Consider the following 24,572-nt stretch of genomic DNA (forward strand, 5'->3'; position numbering starts at 1 on the left):
TCAGCTCAGAGTTTGATGTCAATCTTCTGCCCCCACCATTACATTCCTGCTCTCGGCTCCATTTTTGTATTTTCCGGGAGTGATGAGACATGTGATGCAGCCAAGATGGCCATCGGTGGTGACTGCAAAGGGCCCGTCCCCTTTAAGTCTAAGCTTAAAACACAAGCTTGAACAACTGTGATATTAAATCTTATTTTCTACTTACAGAATACACAAGGTTCACAGACAATGTTCTGTTTTATAATAAAAGAGTCTGCTGTGATATTTATAACCTTTGCAGAGGAACTGTTACAAAATCAATATTTGAATCCTTTGAGGATAGGTTTGTCTAAAAAACTTGAGTTCAGCAAACAGAGAGCCGATTTAATCAAATCAAATCAACTTTATTTATAAAGCGCTTTCACATGCCCAAAACGGACAAACAAAGCGCTGTACACCAATAAAAATCACAACAATAAAACAGACATATAACCATTTAAAGTACAATAAGAAATCCCTAGTACAAGTTCACATTCCATATCAGTCCTTTTTCCAGAATCAGATCCAGACACATTCAAAGTGATGCTGCCCACGCAATCCCAACTTCAATGTCCAAACGCCAACGAGAACAGATGTGTTTTTAGTCGGCTTTTAAAGGTCTCCAGTGATTTGGCCTGCTTTACGTCGGCTGGCAGCTCATTCCAAAGACTTGGTCCGAGCACTGAAAAGGCACGACTCCCACGAGACTTCAGGCTGTACCTGGGCACAGTTAATAGTCTCTGGTCAGCTGACCTAAGGGAATGCACCAGGACATGTTGGTGGATGATGTCAGAAAGGTATTTAGGTGCTCCTGAGTTTAACGCCTTAAACACAAACAGGATAACTTTAAACCTGATGCGATAAAAGACAGGGAGCCAATGCAAGGCACGTAGGACTGGTGTGATATGTTCAGACCTCCTGGTAGATGTTAACAACCGAGCAGCCGAGTTCTGAACCGCCTGGAGGCGTGCTATTGGAGCTTGCCTAAGCCCCGCATATAGCGAGTTGCAATAATCCAGCCTGCAGGTAACAAAGACATGGATCACTGTTTCCAAATGTCTACGTGACAGAAATGGCTTAATTTTCGCTATACGGCGTAGATGAAAGGAGCAAGATCTCACGATTCTGTTCACTTGAGCCTCAAATCTGAGCTCTGCGTCCAACTTTACCCCTAGGTATGTGAAATCTGAATTTGGACATGTGGCATCTCCACTTGTCCCATTGGCTCACAAGCTTGTTAGTCAGGTCAGCGCGTGCCATGATCATAGAGGACTAATATATAATTAAGTATTATTTTCAGAAGGCCCACCAGCACGCTGATCGGAAAGAGCAATACTACTGGTTAATGGATTCATGTTCTGCATTCACACAGCACTTATGGGCTTGTTGACCACTCTAAGCTCTTTACAGAGCAAGCCACTTTGATTGAGTGAGCGCCGCTACCACAAACACACTCACACACCAATGAGAGGGTGATGTAGGGTTCAGTGTTTGGCCCAAAGACACTTCAGTCAGTGGACTGAGGAAACCAGGGATCAAACCACCAACCTAGAGGGTGGCTGCTCTGGGCCACATCCATGTGTGTGTGTGTGTGGTGGTGGTGGTGGGGGGGGGGGGGGGGGGGGTGTTTGTGATTAATGCTGACTCTTTTGAGATGAAGCCAGAAATGTTTAGGAGCCAGCAGTGCATCAAGCACTTGAGCGCTGGCATCACTTGCGACGCTCCCTAAATCAGCACTGGCAATTATTTTAGTTATTGAGTGGCCCTCAGATCTGCCGTGGAGAGAGCTGGCTCATTCCAGGATACCTCTCCAGACAGCTCCCACTCTCGGATGTGGAAGTCTGTTAGTCTCGTTGATTAAAGGCAGTTAAGAGATCAATCAGGACTTCCCAAAGCTGATCAGACCCACATCCAAACAGAGAAAAGAGCATGAGTTTCAGAAGATCTTACATAATTAATCATTATTGGACACACTTAAACAAATTAAGTCCCTTATTAAAAACATAATAGGATAATCCAAACAATGCTGAGAATTCCTTTGTTTCCGTGCATAATAAAACAATCTGTAGAAAGCACGTATCTGAGGACATGTTCTGTATTTATATAAAGTGCACCATTATCCCAGGTTGCACATTGCCAGTACAGATCCAAATGTATCTGATCTTAACCCAAACTACTTTGTTATAAATCAGTAGAATACATTTTTTACACCTGACGGTGTTTTCTAAGCTTTACAGCGGTTGAAGTACGATTTGTGGCAAGATTCTGGCGGTCTAAAAGCGTTCAGACAAAATAAATGTTGAATCATCAATGACGCATCAGATTTGGAAAAAACAAATCATTTTCAACCGACAAAATGCTTTTTAGAGCTCTATGATGTAACATCAGTGAAGAAAATCCACCACAATAAAGTGTTTATCATGTGTTTCATGTTTACTCTGATAAGTGGAATAAAATACACAACAAATAATTAGTTCTGTCACCGGCAGCTGTGTAGATGGACCTGTTTTTATTTTTCTGGTGGGTTGTGTCTAGCTCCTTGGGCTCCCGCAAAGGCAGCAGAAGGCGCTATATGAATAAAATGTAATTGGTAGATTGATTTAAACGATACTTGGTGTCGCTCATCTTTAGAAATGGCCTCAAAGTTCAGACATTTTCATAATAAAATGTTTTTTTTTTTTTTTTTTTTTTTACAAATGAGGCTCAAATTAGCTAAATAATTGTTTGAGTGACAGATGCCTACTTTTGTCAATGATCAGTGTTTACCAATCTTATTCATGCATGGTCTCAACTAAAATACTAAACTAAAAAAAAGTTGAGAAATTTGGATAAAACATTCACCACACAAGTAATAAAGAAATTTATAAATAATTGAATAACACACACACACACACACACACACACACACACACACACACACACACACACACACACACACACACACACACACACACACACACACACACACACTTTTGCATTAATAACTCAATTTATTATAACTATTATTTCTCCAGATTAACAAGAATTTTGAAAACCTATTTTACTGTCCCTCTTATACATAGACAAATATGATGTGAAACTCACCCTTAGCATCCTTTTGTGCTGCCATGCTGTGTCTTCTCTCCATACAAAAACTCCAAACAGGTAAACAAAAGTCGTTCATCTGTTTTCTATCAGTGCTTGCTTTTAGAAATTCTGCGTCTAAATGAAGCTGTTTCAACAAGCACCCATTTGTGACATCACAAACAGGGAAACTAGCATAGAGCTATCTTTGGCGTGCAACAGAGTGCTGCTGCTGGAAGAGCAGCGGCTCTAATCTGAGCTCCTGACGGACATCAGAGCTTCTCAGCTGATAGCAGCTTGAGTGGGTGATGTGTGGGCCTGGCCATCTCCAGCTTGTTTTCGTAAGATGACAAGAGTCCTGAAACAGCTCATTCTGGAAGGTTCTGAAACTGTCAAGAATAAAACTACGGTAGTTGCTTTATGTGAGAGGGATTTAGTGTGGAGAACTTTATAAATGGTTTGCATTGACCATAGAACTATTTTAACTTTAGAAAAAAGTCACAGTTTGTCTCCTTTCTACAGTGGCTTTGGTAATTTGCTAATGATGCAGTGAAGTAAAACATGTAAGCCCCTTTTTTATGCAGATGCAAATCTTCACAGAAGTCATGTTGAAATGATGATTCAAGTCTGTTTCAGAAGGATTTTCCTTCAAAAGAGTCACTTACTAAACATCTCATAATAAACAAACAACCCACCTTCTTTCATAATCAAAATGAAGGCATGGGATTTCTTGTCTGTTCTGGACTGGAGGAACAACAGATTAGTCAGTCTGTTCCAGGTGTGATTTGGGTCTCAAGTTGTTTCCATAGCAACAGTTCACAGGGAAACGCAGGAAGAAGCTGTGACAGGGGTCCTGCTCCACCTGTGGCTAATCCTCCGGGAGGCTAGGATAGCTGTGCTGGGTAGCTGTGTGACTCAAGCATTTTGTGTGTTTGTGGAGTCGGTTTGGCCGCATTAAGGAAGTAGAACGTAGGATTATGGTCAGACTGAGTCACCTCTACCAGGTATGCTTCTGAACCATGAGGATTTTGGTAGAGCACATTCTAGCCCGCTCGCTAAAGTTCCCTTATCGCAGCTCAGCAACAGCCTGTTGTTTCTCGTCTTAGTCATGCTCCGTGTGTGTGTGTGTGTGTGTGTGTGTGTGTGTGTGTGTGTGTGTGTGTGTGTGTGTGTGTGTGTGTGTGTGTGTGTGTGTGTGTGAGCAATAGTGTGTGGGAGAGCTGGGTGCTGCAGTGCCTGAAAACGTCCTCAGGAGAAGATCTCTGTCTTCCACACTTATGCACAAATGCACACACACACACACACACACACACACACACACACACACACACACACACACACACACACACACACACACACACACACACACACACACACACACACACACACACACACACCAGCAACAAACCTCACATCCACATGCGTGCATACACAGACACACTTGTGCACACATTACTGTATGTCATCTGTGAGAAACAAAGTCTTCTTTTGGTCTGTGTATTCTCTCTTCCTCACACGCACACACACACACACACACACACACACACACACACACACACACACACACACACACACACACACACACCCTTGACTATTTTCTACATCGTCTCCTTCCTAACCTGCACAGGCATTGTGTGTGTGTGTGTGTGTGTGTGTGTGTGTGTGTGTGTGTGTGTGTGTGTGTGTGTGTGTGTGTGTGTGTGTGTGTGTGTGTGTGTGTGTGTGTGCGCGTGCGTGCGTGTGTTCAGAGTAAAGGACGGGTTGGTGTTACATCATTGGCTGACTGGAATCTAGAGGCGGGGCTTGTACCGTAATAATATCTGACAGTGAGGGAGAGAGAAGCATCGGGTTGCAGCTGCAATAAAAGACTAGAAGAAACAATTTGCTGAGGAAACGGAGAGACCGGGAGTCTGACAGAGACAGAGGGAAGCCAGGTAGAGGGAAGAAAAGGAGGGCACGAGGTTGAGGAAAATGCTGAGTTTCATGGTGGAGACGACAGACTTGGAGCAACAACAGAGCTGTAACAGGGAGGGAGGGAGAAACAGAAGAGTTGCAGAATGATTCCTCCAACCATCCACCTACTTCATACGCTCTCATCCTCGCCTCTTTCCTTTTACCGCCTTGATTTCATCTGCTCAGCCACCTATCACTACCTCCCTTCCTCCTTCCATTTTTAATGGGAGCAGGCACAGTGACAGGGGGGAGATTGACTGGTCATCTCCTCAGAGAGAAGGAGGGTGGGAGGCAGAAAGAGGCGGGGTGGGTAAAGACAGGGAGAAAGAGTGAACTCCCTTAAATAATCAATTCTCATATCCTGCCGTTGCCTGACCCTCACTCCTCCTCACTCTGTCTTCTCTGTGACAAGGAGCGAGAAAGGAGCAGAAGGAAGGAGGCTCTGGACCCTCAGAGATGGGGATGTTGGACTCTTTGCCTGGCTAAAGGAACATGGGATGATGGACAACCAAAACAGGTGGGCAGATGGACGGGACAGACAGAGATGCAGAGATGGTCATGCTCGTGCTTCGGTTCTAAGCAGACTTTGTCTACATGCCCTGGACTTCCTTCCTGCTCTTCCAGCTTCTGCTCCTCTTCATCTCTCCATCTGTCAGATGTTCGGTCATTCCAGAGGGATTTAAACAACCTAAAGAAAGCAACAAAATCTTCAAAAACTGGTGACGGAGGAGACAAATTGCAAAGTTAAAAGCAACTTCTAAAGATCTGAAGAGAGAAAAGAGACAAAGGAGACAAACTGGATATGAAACGGTGGAAAAGTGCTTCATCCTAAAGTCTGATCTTCCTGCAGGAGGAGCTGACGACAGAGACAATGAATTATATTTTTGGTAACAACACTCTGTACCCCCGCAGCTCCAGAGTAGGTGGGACATCTGGGGGTCAAGGGGGAGGGCTAGGGGTCAAACAGAAACTGGGACCTAAGCGGGGGTCATCAGAGGAGCTGGCACCTCCCCACACCTCATCCCCTTCCACCTCCTCTCCTGCCTCCTCCTCACCCTCCACGTCCTCCTCTCGCTGGCAGCAGCTCCTCACGTTCTTCTACAGGAGGAGCGCCTTCACTGATTGTATCACTTCTCATCAGGTAACACATACATCACGGTGTGTGTGTGTGTGTGTGTGTGTGTGTGTGTGTGTGTGTGTGTGTGTGTGTGTGCGAGAGAATCATAAAACTGGATCAAAGTTTTTTAAGTGTCTGGAAGGAGCTTCAAACATCCCTTCATTTGTGTTTCTGGGCTGAAACACGGAGGCGTTTGAGGCAGCTGGTAGTTTTAAACTTGAAGCTAAATCAGTTCTCTGTTTGTGGTGGAGATTTTGATGATGTTGTCATGGTAATGAGCCCTGGCGTAGTGTATGAAACCCGGAGAGCCTGTGCGTTGCCATGGCAAAGCCATCATTGGCTGAGTAGTCTCCAAACTAAAAGTCTACACAGAAACCAGAACTGCACCATGAATAGGTCGGTGGCCGGCCTGATTGCAGTGGCTCGGTTCTGACATCACTGCCGGATTATTTATGGGGATTCTTTAAACGTTCTTGGAAACTATAGATATGTGTTATTTCAGATAAATCTGAATCATTATTCGTATTTATGAAGAACATAAAAGTTGTTGATCGGGTTTCTTGTTTTCCAAAAGAGAACAGAAGTCGGGGTTCACTAAACGTCTCCTTTCTAGAAGTATTTGCACCAGATGTCTTTTGTGGGTGTTAAATAATTAGAACATACACTCTCTAGCGAGGAGAGAAGCTGTTCCTAAAGCTGTTGTGGCAAATCTGCAAACAAAACACGGTCATGAGACACCCAGCCGTCCCCTCAGGTATCTGTCCTGAGACACTTCTGCCAAAGCCAGAAACCCACATTGCCGGAGAAAACGAGATGGTGCTAAACACCAGTCCAAAGCTCTTTGGTTGTCTGTGACTTCAGATAGTGTTTTTCTTTTTGGGACTCGGGTATTTTGTCCTAAAGTTGAAGTGGTAGCAGTCGGCTGTTTCTCCTTATCTATTATGGAACAGAGGACCTCTCACACCAGTGGTGTTCTGTTGCTAAATATGAGTGGAGGACCCAGGGAAGTGCAGCGGTTCAGCGAGACCAACCACTAGATCAGGGCTATTCCATTCCGGGCCTTGAGGGCCAGTATCCAGCATGTTTTAGTGGTCTCTCTGCTCCAACACACTTGATTCAATGGTTTAATCACCTATGCAGCAGCTCATCAGGCTCTGCAGAAGCCTGTTAATCACCTACTAATTGAAATTAGGTGTGTTGAAGCAGGTTTAAAACCAAAACTTGCTGGATAACGGGCCTGGAGGCCCGGAATTGAATAGCCCTGAACTAGATAATCCGATTTTGGTTCAAGTCGTGTTATTAACAGAGGTTTTTAGACAAATGCTTGATTATTTTTTCTCATATCCACGATATATTCATAGCTCTACTATGTTTGAATGTTGTTAAGAGGCATGAAAAAATGTTTTCCAAATTTGCCATTGTGGCTTAAATGTGCATTTCTTTGACCTCAGTTACTCCAAAACACACCTGGTACAGTAGAGCTCTTTTCAGATTGGCATTCTGGAATATGTGTGGACAATTCAGTCCGGTTTTTAACCAGAACTGTGTTTTCAGACACACCAATTTTGTACCTGAACTTGTCCTTTCGGCTGCCTTCACACAGCAGGGAAAAGTTACAGATGTACGAGGGGGAGGGGGTGGGAAGACTGTACCCAGAAATTGCGTAAACATAGTGCGGCGGGCGTACGTGCGTCATTTACCCAAACAAAGCTATTCAATCAAACATGGCCGACGAAGCGATAGAATTCCTCTCACTGATCGGACTTATGTTAAACATAATTCTGCGCACACGAAGACACATAAGAGACCTGGATGATGAAGCTCAATGGCTAATAAAGGAATCACGGAAGCGGTGTGAAGCGCTCCGTCGCGCGTCTAGGAGACGGTACCGTAGGAGGTGAGCTGCCATGGTTCGCCGCATGCTACAGGAGCGAGCTATCTAGGTGCGCACAGCGTCCCCCGGTCCCCTCCTCCTCCCCCTCCTCCCTGTCCGGAACTCGACCCCACCAGTCTGAAGCAGCCACCCTGTCCGTGGCAAGTCCGGTCCTGTTACTAGGGGCTTTGTCCGGTTTAATTACGGAAAAGGTTATCCGGATGTTTGTATTCAGACACAAAGGTCTTAAGGACAGAGTCCCAAACATTTCCGTTTTTTGTGGCCTGTCTGAAGGGGGCTTTGGTCACACTGGACTTCCATCCAGCTGTTTCATTTGTCCCTTTGTCCAGCTCAAGGTTTTTTGGGGAAAGGAGTCACCTGGACTTCACCACATTAAACAAACCACCTGTTCACACACAAGTTAAAAGAACTATTTGTAAGAATTCTACAGTGAAATAATCACAAAACTGTCTAATGTCTCTCATGTTGGAAGGAAGGTTAAACTGAAACAGATTTCATTCTCAGCCGTCTGTGGGGTCGTCAGTTTTTCCCCTTTCAAAAAAACAAACAAAAGCGAGACAGTAACTGTTTACATTCTGTGAGTTAGTGAAGTTAACGAATATGCAGAGCGCTCACGCAGCAGCATGGGCATTTGTAATTTGACACCGGCAAGCAAAAAGTTCCAGAGTTGTTTAAAGAACTGAAGCCAGTAAACAGGAGCGACCCTGAAGTTACATCATGTACACTGGATTTAATATGACATGATGTGTCTGTATATATGTATGTATATATTCAAATGTATCAGTACCACATATGAAAGTGACGTGGGTCGGATTTGAAATAACCGGATCTGTGCTGTTCAAACTGTCATAAAACAATCAGATATGGGTCGCATTTGGAGGAAAAAAATCAGATTTGATGCCCATTTGCTTTCAGTGTGAATGTAGCCTTAGTCAGTTGTAGTCAACTAAATCTCTAAAGTGCCTAGTTTTAGTGGACTAAAATTCAAGAAGGTTTTAGTCGACAAAGATTTAAGCAATATCACACTCGAGGTCATGCGTTGTTGCTGAATGTCAGCACTGGTAAGATTTGGTCGTGGGCACAAGGCCGCAGGCCGAGTGCCGTAGATAATCACACTGCGCCATATTTTGTCCAGTAAAACAATAATCCCCAGACTGGTATAATTTTTCTATGTAATTGATAATCACTATACTGGATGTAATTTTTTGATGCCCCGTTTACACTAAGTTGTAAATAGGACCCATATTTATTGATTGTTTGATGTCCTTTGATCATTCAGTAAATTTTCATTAAATATATTTATGATTTTCTTTCTTTAACAGAATGGACTCCGAGGTAGTATTAAGTCTATTCTATACAATATATAAATAGAAATAAAAGAAAACATTTTGTTTAATTAATTTATTAGCCTATTTGAGTTATCAGACCTCCATCTTAGTGTCTTTAAATGTATATTTCTGCAAAGTCCACCTACTTAAATGCAGTAATGTATTTCCACAAACCTGCAGTTTTGTGAGTTTTCATGAGGCCAAAGAGTTTCTATGAATAATCCAGTTCTGCTCTAGAGCATCAACAGTGTTGCTCAGAAACATTTAGATGGGCTCGAACTATTATGCTAAAAACCGTCATTTCTTTTATTTATCTGCCCAAAATCATGATTCTTTTGGAAGCAAAACGATAAGATATATATACACTCAACAAAAATATAAACGCAACACCTTTGTTTCTGCTGTGATTTTTCATGAGATGGACAAAGATCTAAAATTCATTCCAGATACAATATCACCATTTCTCTCAAACATTGTTGGGTTGTCATGGAGGTCTAATAAAACTTGCCATGTTCCTAGAACGAAGAGCTGCTCCATCCAAAGAGGGGTGGATGCCATCTCTTCGCATCAGACCAGGTTTTCCCCAAAAAGTTTTCCAATTATCAATGTAGCCCATGTTGTTTTCAGGACACCACCTAGACAACCAGCGGTTGAAGGACAGCATGCAGCTAAAACATGTCGTCACTGGTCCGATCGGGTAGGGGGCCAGAGAAAATTACGGAGTCCGACATTATTTTGGCTAACTTACACACCGAAGCAACATTAATTTTAGTGACCTCCGATTGGCGTAACCGGGTGTCGTTACCGCCAGCGTGAATAACAATCTTACTGTATTTACGCTTATCCTTAGCCAGCAGTTTCAGGTAAGATTTAATGTCGCCCGCTCTGGCCTCAGGTAAACATTTAACTATGGTTGCTGGAGTCTCTAATGCCACGTTTCTGACTATGGAGCTGCCAATGATCAGAGTCGGCTTGTCAGTGGGTGCGTCACTGAGCGGGGAAAATCTGTTAGAAACATGGACGGGTTGGTGGTGGCCCACGGGTTGGGTTCTATGCTTCCTGCGTACCGTCACCCAGCCGGCCTGACGTGCCGGCTGCTCAGGTTCTGCTGGAGGATCGCTACGGGGTAGTTCTGAGCTAGTTAGCCCCGCGCTAGCTAAGTAGCTACGGCTGTTTACGGGCTTTTCAACAGCGCTGAGCCGGGCCTCCCAATTACGACACCCTTGCCTCCAAAGCTACAAAAATGCTACATTTATTACACGTACCATTATCGCTAAAGGAGGCAGAGGAGTAACTAAACATCTGACACAAGAGAGCAAGAGATAGGAGATGGAGAAGCAGAGACAGAAGTAGCCATAGCCGTGCTGAGGCTAAGCTAACTGGACGAGCAAACTGTTCAAAACCAAATAAACTGCGTGTGAACTCAAATGGTTCCCTAAAAGCTAGGTGGAACAACAAAAAATGTGTGTTTTAGCGTGCTTATGTGCTACAATAACTCAGAGATATCCTAGTACAGAGAAAATAAATCAGTTTTAGCAAGCCACAAACACCAAACAGCTACACGTAGTGCAACACTGAAAACAGGAAACGCCTTACCGCCAGGGAGCGTTTCCACACCGTTTATGCAAGATAGAAACTTGAAAAAAAACATCCGGTGGTAGAATGCGAAATGTTAGTTGGTCACATGTATTCGGTAAGTCATGTGACATTGATGATAACTAACCATATAGGCCATAAAGACAAATGTGATTTGTGTCATTTTGCCACATTTCTCATGAACACACTAAACCTATGGCTGATAACCTTTACTTATTATTACAGTCATATCTCCATATACAATATATGATATCCACAAGCACGTGAGGATGTGTTTCAGTTGCTAACAGGCACCAGAATTAAAATAAATAATTAAACAAGTATGAACGTTAACGCGACATCTTCATCCATCGTCACCCGCAAGCTACACATGTAGGGAAATCTGTCCGACTTAAACGCCGGCTTTCAGCCACTCCCCCTTCTTCGTCCGTCTGCTCTCGTCTGTTTTCCAGGCGAGGCGCTGCTCAACTCGAACACGGCCAGTGACTCGGTACAATCTGCTGGGTTCCTTCCATAGGACCCATTTGACTAATGGGCATAATGACTTGTTTAAATGCGGACCTTGAGTCTGATAATAAAGTTGGTGATGATGAATTGAACTCAATGCACTGATAAGTTGGTTCAATTGGGATGTTGACTTTATAAAGTGCCTTGAAACGAATCGTGTTGTGATTTGGTGCACTAAATAGAACAGTGGCGGTTCTACATGGAATTACTCCCTGGGCGAGGCCCCCTTTGAGCGCCCCCCCCCCCCCCACCTGCACGCACACACGCATGTTTTCTACAAACAGGCATGTTTTGTTAGAACTACTATTGAACACTCATTTTTCTAAGTTGCACATATTTACATTAAAGAGCAAGTCACTCCAAATCAACATTTTTTTCCTGATAAACTATATAAATGAGTGTCTGATCGTGCTGCAGACATGTGTAGTCAATAATTCGGCACTTTAGTGCATCTTAAATGTTCTGCCTAAAACTGTCAGTGTTGCACCGTCGTCAGGTAAAAACTCAGCACTGCATTTGAATTTAAATCTGCCATCGCTATTGGCTAAGAGGCACACTATGATGTTAGATGGTACATTATGATGTTACAATGTCGTGAGTGTGTGTATTTGTTAGTGGCTCCGTCACTGTTACTGCGGGGGGGGGGGGGGGGGGATTTGACATAACGAGAAACTGTGAAGAAAATGTGAAAAAAGTACCTTTATGAACACATTTAAAATATTAACTTTTATTGCTTTTAAAGTTAGGGTAAACTTATCAAGGTGAGTTTCTCACCAGCAACACATTTTACAACTATTAGAACTTGGATTATTTTGTACATATTGCTTGAATGTCATTGGTCTATAATTTAGTTTCCAGGAAGTTCAATTTTGTATTTTTACAAATTACAAGAGAAGAGGCTGACTCTTTTCCCAAACACTGCATCAGTCTAAGCAAGGCACTTTCTTCAAATCCTTCAATTTTAGTGGCTGTTAGCAAAGCAGGGCTTTGTTGTGTGTGTCAGTGTAATCGGTGGACCAGAAAATTGTGCATTGACAAAGATTCCACCTCGCTTGAAATGCAAGCTGTGATAATCAATCAAGCAATTGTAGCGTCACACTTTATAGCGTAATGACTGCATATTAATTATGACCAATAAGATGTGATGATTCCATATACATATGAAATATCAATCTGATTGATCTTTGAATATTTAACCAGAAGAGTTTAGGGTTCTTTGCTTGTTCAGGGACCATAAACACACTTCGTATTCATTCAGGCAGAGTCAATATATAGTTAAAAGGAATTTTATTCTTTTCTAAACTAATGATTAGACATGACAAGATATGAATAATGAGATGTGATGTAGTGGATATGCAATGATGGAATGTGATGTGTAGGTGATGTGCTGCAAAGTAGATGTTTATCAGAATCTTTGTATCTGAAAGAAATTGTGAATTCTGGGTGTAAAAGAATGTGTTGTCTGCTATAAACTAGAGAGTTGATTATTAATAAAACAGCATCAGGCACAATCTGTTGTGTCTACAAACCCTGGCGGAGATGGAGGGGAAGTGAAAATGAAATGAGGAAGTGGTCCGTGAAATTTTAAACGAGGTTCTTTTAGCTTCGGTCATGAAGGTGTTTCGACCTACTTTTACATGTTTCGACCGTCGTCTGTGGTCTTCATCAGAAGTGTCACCGGTGTTTGTGTGACGCGTCTTTATCAGCTGTTCTTCTGGTGGGCGCGACCAACCTGAATCTGTCAGAGCTGCCGGGTCGGTCGTGCCCACCTCCGCTGGCTGGTCTTTGGAGAAGGGAATCCCAGGTGCGAGATAGCTGATAGGCCCCCTCGTCTCTGTTCATGTTCCAATGTTCACGTTTCCTTATTTCTATTGCGTGACCGACCCGGCAGATCTGACAGGTCTGGGTTGGTCGTGAGCGACAAAAAAATAATGATAAAAAATCTGAATGAAAGGACTGCCCAAAGACTCGGGTGAAAAGAAGTAAAAAACACAAAGTTTGCTGGCGAGCAGCGGCAGCCAGACGCACCAGCGTTCACTCAGCTGGAGTTAAATCATTATAGCTTTAAATTCGTATCCCTAGTTTATACATATTTATTAAATAGTGATTTGGTGGCAAGGGAGAGCATGGAGGGAGAATTCTTTGAAAAGCTAGGCAGAAGGCTGGGCCGTTTTTTTTTACTCCTCTAGTTGTCTTGTTTTGCATGACCTGAAGATGACAAATGATGTCCGTTATGTTTCAGCCCTGATTATTGATCTGCGGGTCTTGGTTCTGTGCTGTCGCTTAAATCATACATCATCATATTTTATCAGCTCAACCAGATAGATTAAAAAAATGCCCACCCGGTTGTTGTATCAGCTGGTGATTTCTGAAGGTGCTGCTATTTATATCTCAAAGGCACTTAAGATGAGGCTGAGAGAGTTTTACTGTCAGGATGCACACGCACACAAGTGTTGGTCGTGTTTATGGGCGAAAAGCAGTTTGATGAAGTAGTTTAACACTAGAACTACCAGGATTTGCTGACCCCCTCAGCTCTACCAGAGGTAGCCAAATGGCTCCTTGGTTTGAAAATCACAACTCAGTCACTGACAATTAGCTGCCTTTCATTTGTAAATGTAGCCATTATCTGTGTGGAGCTGACATGAAGAAAATCACTAGTTAATTACAGTAAATTCCAAGTTAGTGCTATACATCAGTAAATATAAGACTACATTGCCTTATTTATTTATTGGCTTATTAAAGATACCAAATCTATATTTATGTTGGTTTTAGACTTCTAGTTCCCTGCTGAGTTTACTAATCATCACAAATGATGAGTTAACTCCTAACAGTTTTTGTGACGGCAGCGCAGTGTTGCTTGTCTCCCCAACACTTTTCCTGTATAATTGATGAGGTAAAGTGGAGGTACAGATGTCGGCCTGGCCCTGTAGAAAAGCTTTAAAAGCCCTGATGAGGTGTTTTGTGGTAAAAGGAAATGGGTGTGGCAACAAATGGACAGAGCTGGGGAGACATAGAGAGATCAAAGGATTAATGACTGACAAGACCTGTGAGGGGAATCTGATCCTAAGCTTTCTAAGATAATAAAATGTCCACGAACATCAGGAGCAAATTCTGAGTCGGATAAAACAACAAGGCAGTATGTGGTTAAAAGCCATTATAATAAACTTTTGGATCTTTCATTAGCTCAAGTTTTAAATTCAGAAGAGATTAATTAATTAATTAATTAATTTGTTTGTTTGTTTGTTATGCTGCCAAAGCAGTCAGACATGACTGGTGAGTAGTTTTTTGGGAGCTGTAATCAAAAGCAAAACTGCTCTTTTACCCATAATTTCAGCACAAATGCTCTCAGAATTATTTTCCTTTCTGCGGCTAATGCAGGAAATAGGGGTCGGAGATCCTTTTTGTGTTGCCACTGAGCGTGGACCAATCTCAGGCCCAATCCCAGTACTCGCACTGCGCCCTTTGGTCTTCTGTGAAGTGCACTTGGAAGAAGTGTGTAGTAAGGCTTCGAGTGCGTGGTACACAAATGTGCAAATAATTGCAGAATTGGAACAAGGAGCATTGCGTCATCAACTGCAACCCATGCCGGGACGCTGGCCGCTGTGCTACCTTTTTAGAAACCTTGATTAACAACGTTTAAACAAACAACCAGACATTTTGAAATAAATCTATCCGTTGCTGCTTTGTCTAAAACAGTGGTAGGTAGATCCTGGAGTGCCACTATCCATCCATCCATTGTCTGAACCCGCTTGTCCATGTAGGGTCGCGGGGGGCTGGTGCCTATCTCCAGCGGTCAATGGGCAATCAGGTGGGGTACACCCAGGACAGAGAGCCAGTCCATCGCAGGGCAACACAGAGTCACACAGGACAAACAGTCATGCACACACACACTCACACACACACACACCTAAGGACAATTTAGACAGACCAATTAACCTGTCATGTTTTTGGACTGTGGGAGAAAGCCGGAGTGCACGGAGAAAACCCATGCATGCACAGGGAGAACATGCAAACTCCCAGGCCGGGAAGCGAACCCAAGACCTTCTCGCTGCAAGACAACAGCCCTAACCAGTGCGCCACTGCGCAGCCCGTGCCACTATCCAGAATATTTTAATTTTTTCCCTGTTCCAACCTACCTAATTTAAATCAGTAGGTGACTAACAGGCTTCTGCAGAGCGTAATATCTTGATGAATAGGTGAATCAACCAATCAACTAGGTGTGTTGGAGCTAAAACATGCTGGATAACCGCACTCTAGGACCAGGATTGCCTGTCCCTGGTCTAAAACATTCAGAACATTAATTCATCGTCCTAAAATTAACTACTTTCATTAGATTCATATTTTCAGAAAAGGCACTTGAGCCTTTTCTTCCACAGCAATGGATTGTGGGTAATACATACTACATATATAGGTTTATTTTGAAATATACCAGATGTACCTGGAAGTCCCACTTCTCACTTTCTGTCTACCTCGTGTCATCTCTTTAACTTCATGACATGCAGCATCTGGTAAAAAGATCTGGACTCTGTGCAGAAACTTTCCGTAGCTCCGCATCCAGATCTGCATCTCAGCTGGTGTCAAAGCTCTGGAAAGACTCAATGATTTTTGGTCCATTCAGACGCCGCACAAAGTCCAGACCTCGTGTGTTCTGAATGAAGCTTTAGACCCATAACTGTGATTTCCATTTCCCAGAGGCTTTATTTGTTGTTTGTAAACAACACATAATCTTTACTTTGTGGAGTGCAAAAGCAACAGGTTTAGTAGGAATCACTTCATGTGTTTATTTATAGACACAAAATACTCAAACCTGGAATCAAAAAGAGGTGGCACAGGTACTTATCATGTGTCACAGTTGTACTTGCTTTCATATAGATATGGGATCAACTAGGTGCATCCAAGCAATGACTTGCTAATGGAAACATGTTCCAACTTGTTTTAAACCCTCAGGACACCATGAATGATAAGTGCCGCTTGTTTGAGTTCATTCTGACTAGCGACTGCGTTAGATTACATGTGTGTGCCGTAGGGTTGTCACTGTGTGAAAATTTACCCTCACGGTTATTGTGACCAAAATTATCACGGTTTTTGGTATTATCGCGCTATTTTTTTTAAACCTGTTACAATTTCAGACAACTAAATAAACCCTGTATATCAGGAAAATATTGTCCTCAGTTTATGTCTAAATTTTGCCTAAAACGTGTTATTTTGTAATTATGTTGTTTATTTGTTTACATATTTCCCCTTTAGTCTTTAAAATACCAATATTTGCCCATAACTTCTTATTCTTTGTCTGTTTGATATCATCATTATAAAAATATTAGATCAGATGATACTCAGTACTCAAGTAGCCTTCTAATCAGATACTTTTTTAACCCTTACTTGAGTAATAAACCCTGTGTCAGGAAAATATTGTCCTCGGTTTGTGTCCTTCCAGTGAGCTTTGCAGATGTGGGAAAATGTCATCAGGCAGTAATCGTTGTTAAATTCATAATTATTCTTGGAGAGAGACCAACTCTTATCTGCCCCTGGGGGCCCCGTAATGCATAGCGTCATTTCAACATGGGGGTGTAGTGAACCTGATTAGGCTCTTTTAATTATGTAGAGTAATGGTTTGTGCTCTTTTATGAAAGAGGAACCATCCTACATATTTTATAGTTTTAAGAAGACTCAAAGGTTGTTTTCATCGATAAACTGTCGATAATATCCATGGGTCTGTGTTTCAGTTCAATGAAGAGACAAGTTTGAAAGTTAAAAGATTTAATTCTTCAAATTAAACTAATGATTTTGAAATGACAAGCATAGGAAACAACAATCAACATTGGCAACTTTGTTGAACAATCTTTAACAGTTGATATTGTAAACTTGCTCAAATAGACCTTGTGGTGAATGGGTGAAGATTGAATATGAGGTGAGCTGAATGCGTGTGTGTGTGTCAGATTTTGCTTCAGGAAGAAACAGGTGTCTGAGTGAAAAGTGATGTTTTGGATAAACTTAGGTCTTATTGGAAAAGATGCATCAAACGTTATCTATGCGTACTGCCTCACCGAAGTCGGACACTCTTTTAGATCCGGGACGCCAGAGGATGGTGATGTTTCATCCAGGTGACACCAGCGGCTGGCAGAGGAGACGTAGATGTCCGCGACCCGGTCCAGAGATGCCCGCGGTACACGTTGATGGAAAAACGTTTGCAAATGCGTTTTTTTAAGCTTAGTTCACTCAGAAAATCAAAGACTCTGGGCGAGTCTGCGTTAGCGGTTGCGATTCAGCTATTCCTGTCTGGCTTGACCGGAATAGCGAGGGGGGGGGGGGGGGGGGGTGAGCCGATCGGCTCTGTCCCCCCTTTTTCGTTTATTCAGGTCTTCTCTCTTTCGTTGACCAACTCGAACTGAATCATAAGACTGAAACTTACCAAACCCAGTTCTCATCTCAAAGCAAAACGTGTGCGTCATAGCAAATGTGTTTTGGAGTTTACTGTGAGAGACTGTGTGTGTGTGTGAGTGTTTGAGTGTGTGAAGGTCACCACTAAAACATCTTCAAACATTATTTAATTAAGTATGGATTCATTATAGTTATGATTACCCAAAGCATAATAATCATTCATTTGATTAAAACACATTGATAATGAGCAAAGTGATAATACTGATCATTTAACCACTTAAAATAAAAGAAAGGAAGTTTGTTATGTTATGACTACTTTTCCATGAGAACACATCTTCTGGCGCTGCAGGTGTTCAGATGTTGTGGTTTCTCCCAGACTCACTGACGTTCAGGTCTTAATCTGTGGGTGAAAGTTCTCAGCGACCCAGCTCTTGACCCAGCCGAGTCAAATGACCTTTGGCACAGAAAACCCATATTTCCTCACGTTACAGGGGTGCCCGCGACACGGTTAATATGCAGGTAGCGGGCGCTGCAGTGCTTTATATAGCGACTCGTTACATTGTCCCTCAACCCAAATCCTCGGATCACGTATTTGAGCTAAAACGCTAACGTTAGCTTGACTGTAGAGTTGTGGGTGATGGTCACGCAGATGTGTCATGAGATTTGAAGCGTTGCTGCCTTTCACAGACACTTTTTCTGCACATAGCATAGCATAGCATAGCACAGTTTATTTATATAGCACATTTAAAATGCAGCATGGGAGCTGCCCAAAGTGCTGCACAGGCTAAAACAAAACACACCCATTACAAGGAGCTAAAACAAAGGATAAAAATCTCAATTAAAAGCAGAGAAAACATGAATAATAAGAACACATTAAAACAATGACACAATAAAACACTAAAACGAGTCACTGTCTAAAAGCAAAAGTGTAAAAGTGGGTCTTTAAACGAGATTTAAAAACCGCCAGAGATGGAGCCTGCCGAACTCCAATGGGCAAACAGGATAGCCGTCTTCTATAAACTGTCCCTCGGCATTCTTCAAGTATCCAAAAAATGCCCATGCTTCCCACTTTGTCTTCTTTGAGGGATAATAAATGTCCCGAGTGCTGCGTCTCCTCCTTTGGTCATTATTTCAGCTTTAGCTTCAAGAAAGTTTTGGTTGTAAACAACAAAGTGCACATGTGCCGCCGGCAACTTCAGCAGATGATATGGGAGCTGGTAAGGGTCACCGCGCTTACACCGCAGCCACGGTAATCCACCGAGATAATATATTTTAAAAACAAAACAAGACGGTTATTATTATTGTCAACTTTGTTACCGGGGTTTACCGCTACACCGGTTACAGTGACAACCCTAGTGTGCCGTCGAAATATCTGAAGAAAGCCATTCTGTAACATTTACTTCAATTTGAGTGAGTCGCTCTAGAGAACTGCTCAAAACTGATGAGAGTGATGTGGGCGGAGCCAATTCATTTTGTTTGCAGTCTGACCACTTCTCATCTTCAGTAACCAACAGGCTCTGACGAGCTTCTGATTCTGTTCATTGCTGGAGGTGGCATCGGCCGTTGCCATGGTGATCACAGAGCAGCGCACTTGTTCGTGTCTGTTTGTGGGAGTGAGAAAGTAAAGTCAAGGAAAGAGAAGAAAAGCTTATAAGCTTAAGATATATTTGTTTGCACTGTTACTCACTCGTGCAAACACACACACACACACTGGGTTGAAGCAACGAACAGAGCATGAGATTTGTAATGCTGAGAATGTGTGAGGTGTTGCATCACCTTCTGTGTGTGGGAAGAAGCTTGCATATCAGCTCTCTCCCACACACACTGCACACACAGACGTCTCCACTCAGACACGCTCTCTCCATCACTCTCTTACGTCCAGCCCGTTCTGTCTAAGCTCCTCTAATCATCGCTGGCCACGAGAGATCATTTAATATGGCCACTAACTGAGCAGAACCCCGTGACATCTTATTTATCTGATTCCTGTAGAACTGTTTGACACAAGCAAAGGGGAGACTTTCTAAACTGAATATAACAAATTATTTTGTTGTAAATAAACGTTTTGGGGTATTTTTTGCTTTCTTAAAAGTGGCAGAACTTTGTTTTACAGCACTAATGTCTGCTTGCAAGATATTTCTAGGCACCATATTAATAACTTGGTTTTGCAGCCATCCATGGATGCTCTGCTGTTAAGCCTGTAAGTGGCAGCAACGGTTGACAACAGATTGCCAGGGTGAGATAGCAAAATCTCTCAAAACAACAAGGGTTCTAGATTTCCTCGTATGAGTTGCAGGGCTTCGCTGTTGGGTTGAGAGTTTCTGCAGGTATCAGAAACCTGTCTTGAATCCTTCTCAGGTTAACGGGATGGAAATCAATGAAACACTGTGACAAATTAGACACAAAGAAATATACTTTGACATTCAGAGGATGAAACAATTCTCTAAAAATGAAGATTTTTCCAAAAAATTCAATGCATTTGCAGTTAAGGCATGTGCCAAAGTGCTGCCAATACCATTTCAAAGTGATTCCAACTGAAAATTAGGCTTTTTTTCTACAACTAGTCAGGAGAAAGCCTCACTATCTGCCGTTTATAATGAGTTCACATATGAACGTGACCATAATAAGGTGACTCTGGGTCAGTGGGAAGATCGGCTGTCTGCCAATCGTAAGGTTGGTGGGTCGAACCAAACCACCACATGCCAATGTCCTTGGGCAAGACGCCGATCCTCATGTAGCTGTCACGATGTGAAGGGTGGAGATGGCGGACCGAGTGTGGTGGAGGGTTCAGGAAGCAGGAAAGCAGGCACGGATGAAAAAATAAAAATGGTTTAATGGTGGAACGGGAGCGACGGGACAAAACACGCATGAACAAACAATGATCCGACGAAGACAGCAACAAGGAGGGAGGTATAAATACACAGGGAAATCAGGAACACATGGGCAGAGTAACGAGGGACAGGTGAGAACAATAAGGTTAATCAAGGCAGGAGAGACACAGTCAGGGAGGCCGGGGCAGATCATGACAGTAGCCCCCTGTTCCGCAAGTCAGGAGCACGGCTGTCACCAACAACAGTCGACTAATCGTGCTCCCGTGAAAGAAGAGTTTCACTTTGCAGATTTTGCACTCTTTGTGCTTCTCCTTTGTCTTTGTAAAACTGCACTTGGGAACTATTTGGTTTAACCCCTCAATTAAACTCCTTAAAGCTAAGTGTCAAGTGAGGAGGTATTGGGAGCCAATTTTAAAGTCTTTGGTTTGACCCAACCACAGTTGAACCCCGAAGTGAAAGTGAAAGGTCTGATAAATGTGTGTATTTGTTTTTAGAGATGTAGCAACATATGTGTGTGTTTCTTTTTCAGTGTGTTTGTGTGATGTTACATTTTATGTGCTTTTTTGTGAAGTCAGTAAGTCCAAAAGGCTGTTTTTGACCGGATAGCTTACCCGTTAGAGCGAGTAGGGTATGAGTGGAGGTCTAAGACACAAGCTATAATTACGTTTAGAGTAGACTGATGACAACATAAAGGGCTGCAACACAAACATCTACAGGACATTTGTTGTTTTTAAGTCCTGCTGTACAATGTCACAAGTCCATATCAAACCACTTCTGGCCCTAAAGATTCAATTCAGTTCAATTCAATTCAAAAATACTTTATTAATCCCAGAGGGAAATTGATTGCTGTAGTAGCTCAGAATAATAATAATAGTCAAGTCATCAAAGAGTTGTTGTATATTACAATGGCTGTTGGCAGGAAGGATCTCCAGTAGCGGTCAGTGTTGCAGCGAAACTGAAGAAGCCTCTGACTGAAGACACTCTTCCGTTGTCGGACAGTCTTGTGAAGAGAATGCTCAGGGTTGTCCATCATTTTCTTGATTCTCTGGAGAATCCTTCTTTGCATCATCTCCTCCAGCGGTTTCAAAACTGCCGAAACTCTGGCTGAGTCCTTGAAAGGGCTTGGACTTCCTCCATCTTGTTGGCCAGTGATCTCACATTGCCCATGATCGATGGAAGAGATGGTTTGAATTTCCTCTTTCTCTGCCTCCGTTTGCTCCCGCTCTGCATCCACGCTTCTTGCATTTTAGCTCATTTGGGATTTGTGGCTTTAGTTGAGGTATTATTTCAGCCTTTCCAATGGATGGAGTATCAGGATTAGTACCTTCATCAAAACCTGCCACACGCAGTCCTGTACATGTCTACTGCCCTCTAGTGGATAATCTCAAGATTTTCAACCTTTATTGTACTACATGACCTGGCCAAGATGCCAATTTATGACTTTATTTCTGTTGTCACATAAATACATTAAAAATTGTTTTTAAAATGGCATTAGACATTTTTATTTTATAATTTTAAACGTTTTAATTTGTTACTGTCCTATTACAATCATTTTTACTTGTTTTAATTGTGCTTGTGATTTTGACTCTGAAAACAACTTCTTTTTTGTACAGTTTTTATTTATTTATTTATTTATTATTGTTTCATATTTAAAGGGTGAGTACCTCATCTGTCTTGCATAGGGCTGCAGTGAAACCTGTTCTTGCTGCTTTAGTTCTACCCTGGACAGCCTGTCAGCCCATCACAGCTTCAACAAAGAGACAAATAAGGCAAGCAGCCATGGTATATTTTTTGCTATTAGATGAATAAACAACATACTAGTAATCACAAATCACATGGTAAATGTTTCCTAATAAACCAAAAAGCACAACCTTGTTTTATGATAATTAAAACCAGTTTACTTCAAATGAACCTGAAGGTAGAGGTTTAATTAAGTAATAGAGCTAACCTGCTTGGCAGAAACTGTAGATCCAGACAGGAAGAGAATGACAAAGGTAAACTCACCTGTAAAAGAAATGGAAACCATTATCCTAACACAGGTTATGTTACTGCAGCTTCACTCTGATGCTTTGACTCACAGTTGAGGCGAAGCCAGTTAAGCTAGCAGAACATGGGCTAAAGTTTCACCTGAGAGGCAGAGAAAGGATGACAGACAGATTAGAAAAGAGAGTATTGTAGTCTGAACAACACGGTGAAGGAGTCACATTGTTGATGTTTGTTGCTGACCCGATGAAGTGATGCAGCCGCAGTTTCACAAGTAGGTTCACTGCCCGAGGGCCATCCATTAGCGAGGGAGGAACAGGTTCTCAGAGTGGAGACTCTAGATATACCGACCCCTCTTGTCTCCTGTTACAGAGAAATATCTGGAATAATAATAGCAACAACTAGCATAATCTTCAACTTTATTTCATCTGAATCACATTATAAACCCATGGTGCAACGTTTTTTTTTTCTATTTTGGTAATATAATATAATACAGTACCATACCATACCATACCATACCATACCGCACTGTACCACACCGTAACGTAACGTACGGCACCACACCATAACATACCGCACCGTACCACACCACACCACACCACCCCACACCGTACCGTACTGTACCGTACCGCACCGCACCGTACCACACCACACCGTACCGTACCATACCGTACCATACCGCACCGTACCGTACCATGCCACACCATACCGTACCGTACCATACCACACCACACCACAACATACCATACCATACCACACCACACCGTACCGTACTGTACCGTACCGTACCGTACCACACCACACCACACCACACCATACTGTACCGTACAATACCACACCACACCACAACATACCATACCATACCACACCACACCACAACATACCATACCATACTATACCATATATACCACACCAAACCGTACCATACCATATCATCCATTTGTACAGTATAGAATATATCCAATCCAACTTTATTTAAAACACATCTGAAACAGCTACATAAGACTAATATGCATTACAATAATTTTGAGAAACAAATACATAAATAACATAATAGAATAGAATAGAGTATGATAAGGTAATAGTAATGTTGTAATATTTAATTTATTATAATAATAGTAGAAGAATATGGCCTGTATTTTATATAGTGCCTTCTAAAGTCATTGAACCCCCCAAGGCACTTTACAACACAATCAGTTGTCCACACATTCAAACTCTAGTGATGATGAGCTACATCGTAGCCACACCTGCCCTGGGACACAATGATGGAAGTGAGGCCGCCAAACACTAGCGCCACCAGTCCCTCCGACCACCACTAGCAGGCAGGGTGTGTTAAATGCCTTGCCCAAAGACACAGCAGCAGTGCTCTGAGCCAGGATCGATCCTACAGCCCTCTGATTACTAGACAACCCACTCTAACTCCTAAGAAGCAAAAGAAGTAGACCCTTTATTTATTTTCTCACATTTTTATTTATTCAGGGTTTTCTTTTCTTCAGTTAGCTGCATTAATATGATGCTAAAACGTGCTTTTCCAAATGTTTGACCAGAACCTGAAATAATTTAAGTAATTATTTAATTTAAATAATCCTAAACTAAAGAGCAACAAGTAAACAGGTGGGTGTCCTTTTCTAAATGATTATTTTTTTGCCACCCGTTTCTTTTTTTGCACACAAACAATTATTTTCACAATATGCATTAAATATCTAATTAAAATGAATAAAATTTTCCCATTCTGAGTCACATTTAGCTTTATGCGTCTGCATTTCCTGCATGGGCGTCACGCGTTCTGGAAATGATTTATGCGGTTCCTTTATCTTTAGGTGTAAGATCACTATTTTCTCTTTCAGAGCACAATGCAACCCTTCCTCAGATCTGATCCTTCCTCCAACGGTAACAGACTCTATTAA

The 24,572-nt window shown here is 42.3% G+C and overlaps 1 protein-coding gene across 9 annotated transcripts in view; it reads left to right on the top strand.

Moving 5' to 3' along the window:
* Positions 1–24,572, top strand: part of LOC107392960 (discs large homolog 1-like protein) — a 178,785-nt gene that overhangs the window by 59,551 nt on the left and 94,662 nt on the right. The window contains exon 1 of one of the 9 annotated variants that reach the window (XM_015971060.3): positions 5,765–6,175. The exons of the other annotated variants lie outside the window; for them this stretch is intronic. Coding sequence (XP_015826546.1) covers positions 5,906–6,175 — 270 coding nt within the window. The 5' untranslated portion in view covers positions 5,765–5,905. Of the gene's footprint in view, positions 1–5,764; positions 6,176–24,572 lie in introns of those variants that run through there. 9 annotated transcript variants of the gene reach the window in all.

This window comes from Nothobranchius furzeri, chromosome 8 (genome assembly GCF_043380555.1).
Source record: "Nothobranchius furzeri strain GRZ-AD chromosome 8, NfurGRZ-RIMD1, whole genome shotgun sequence".
In the NCBI taxonomy this organism is placed as follows: Eukaryota; Metazoa; Chordata; class Actinopteri; order Cyprinodontiformes; family Nothobranchiidae; genus Nothobranchius; species Nothobranchius furzeri.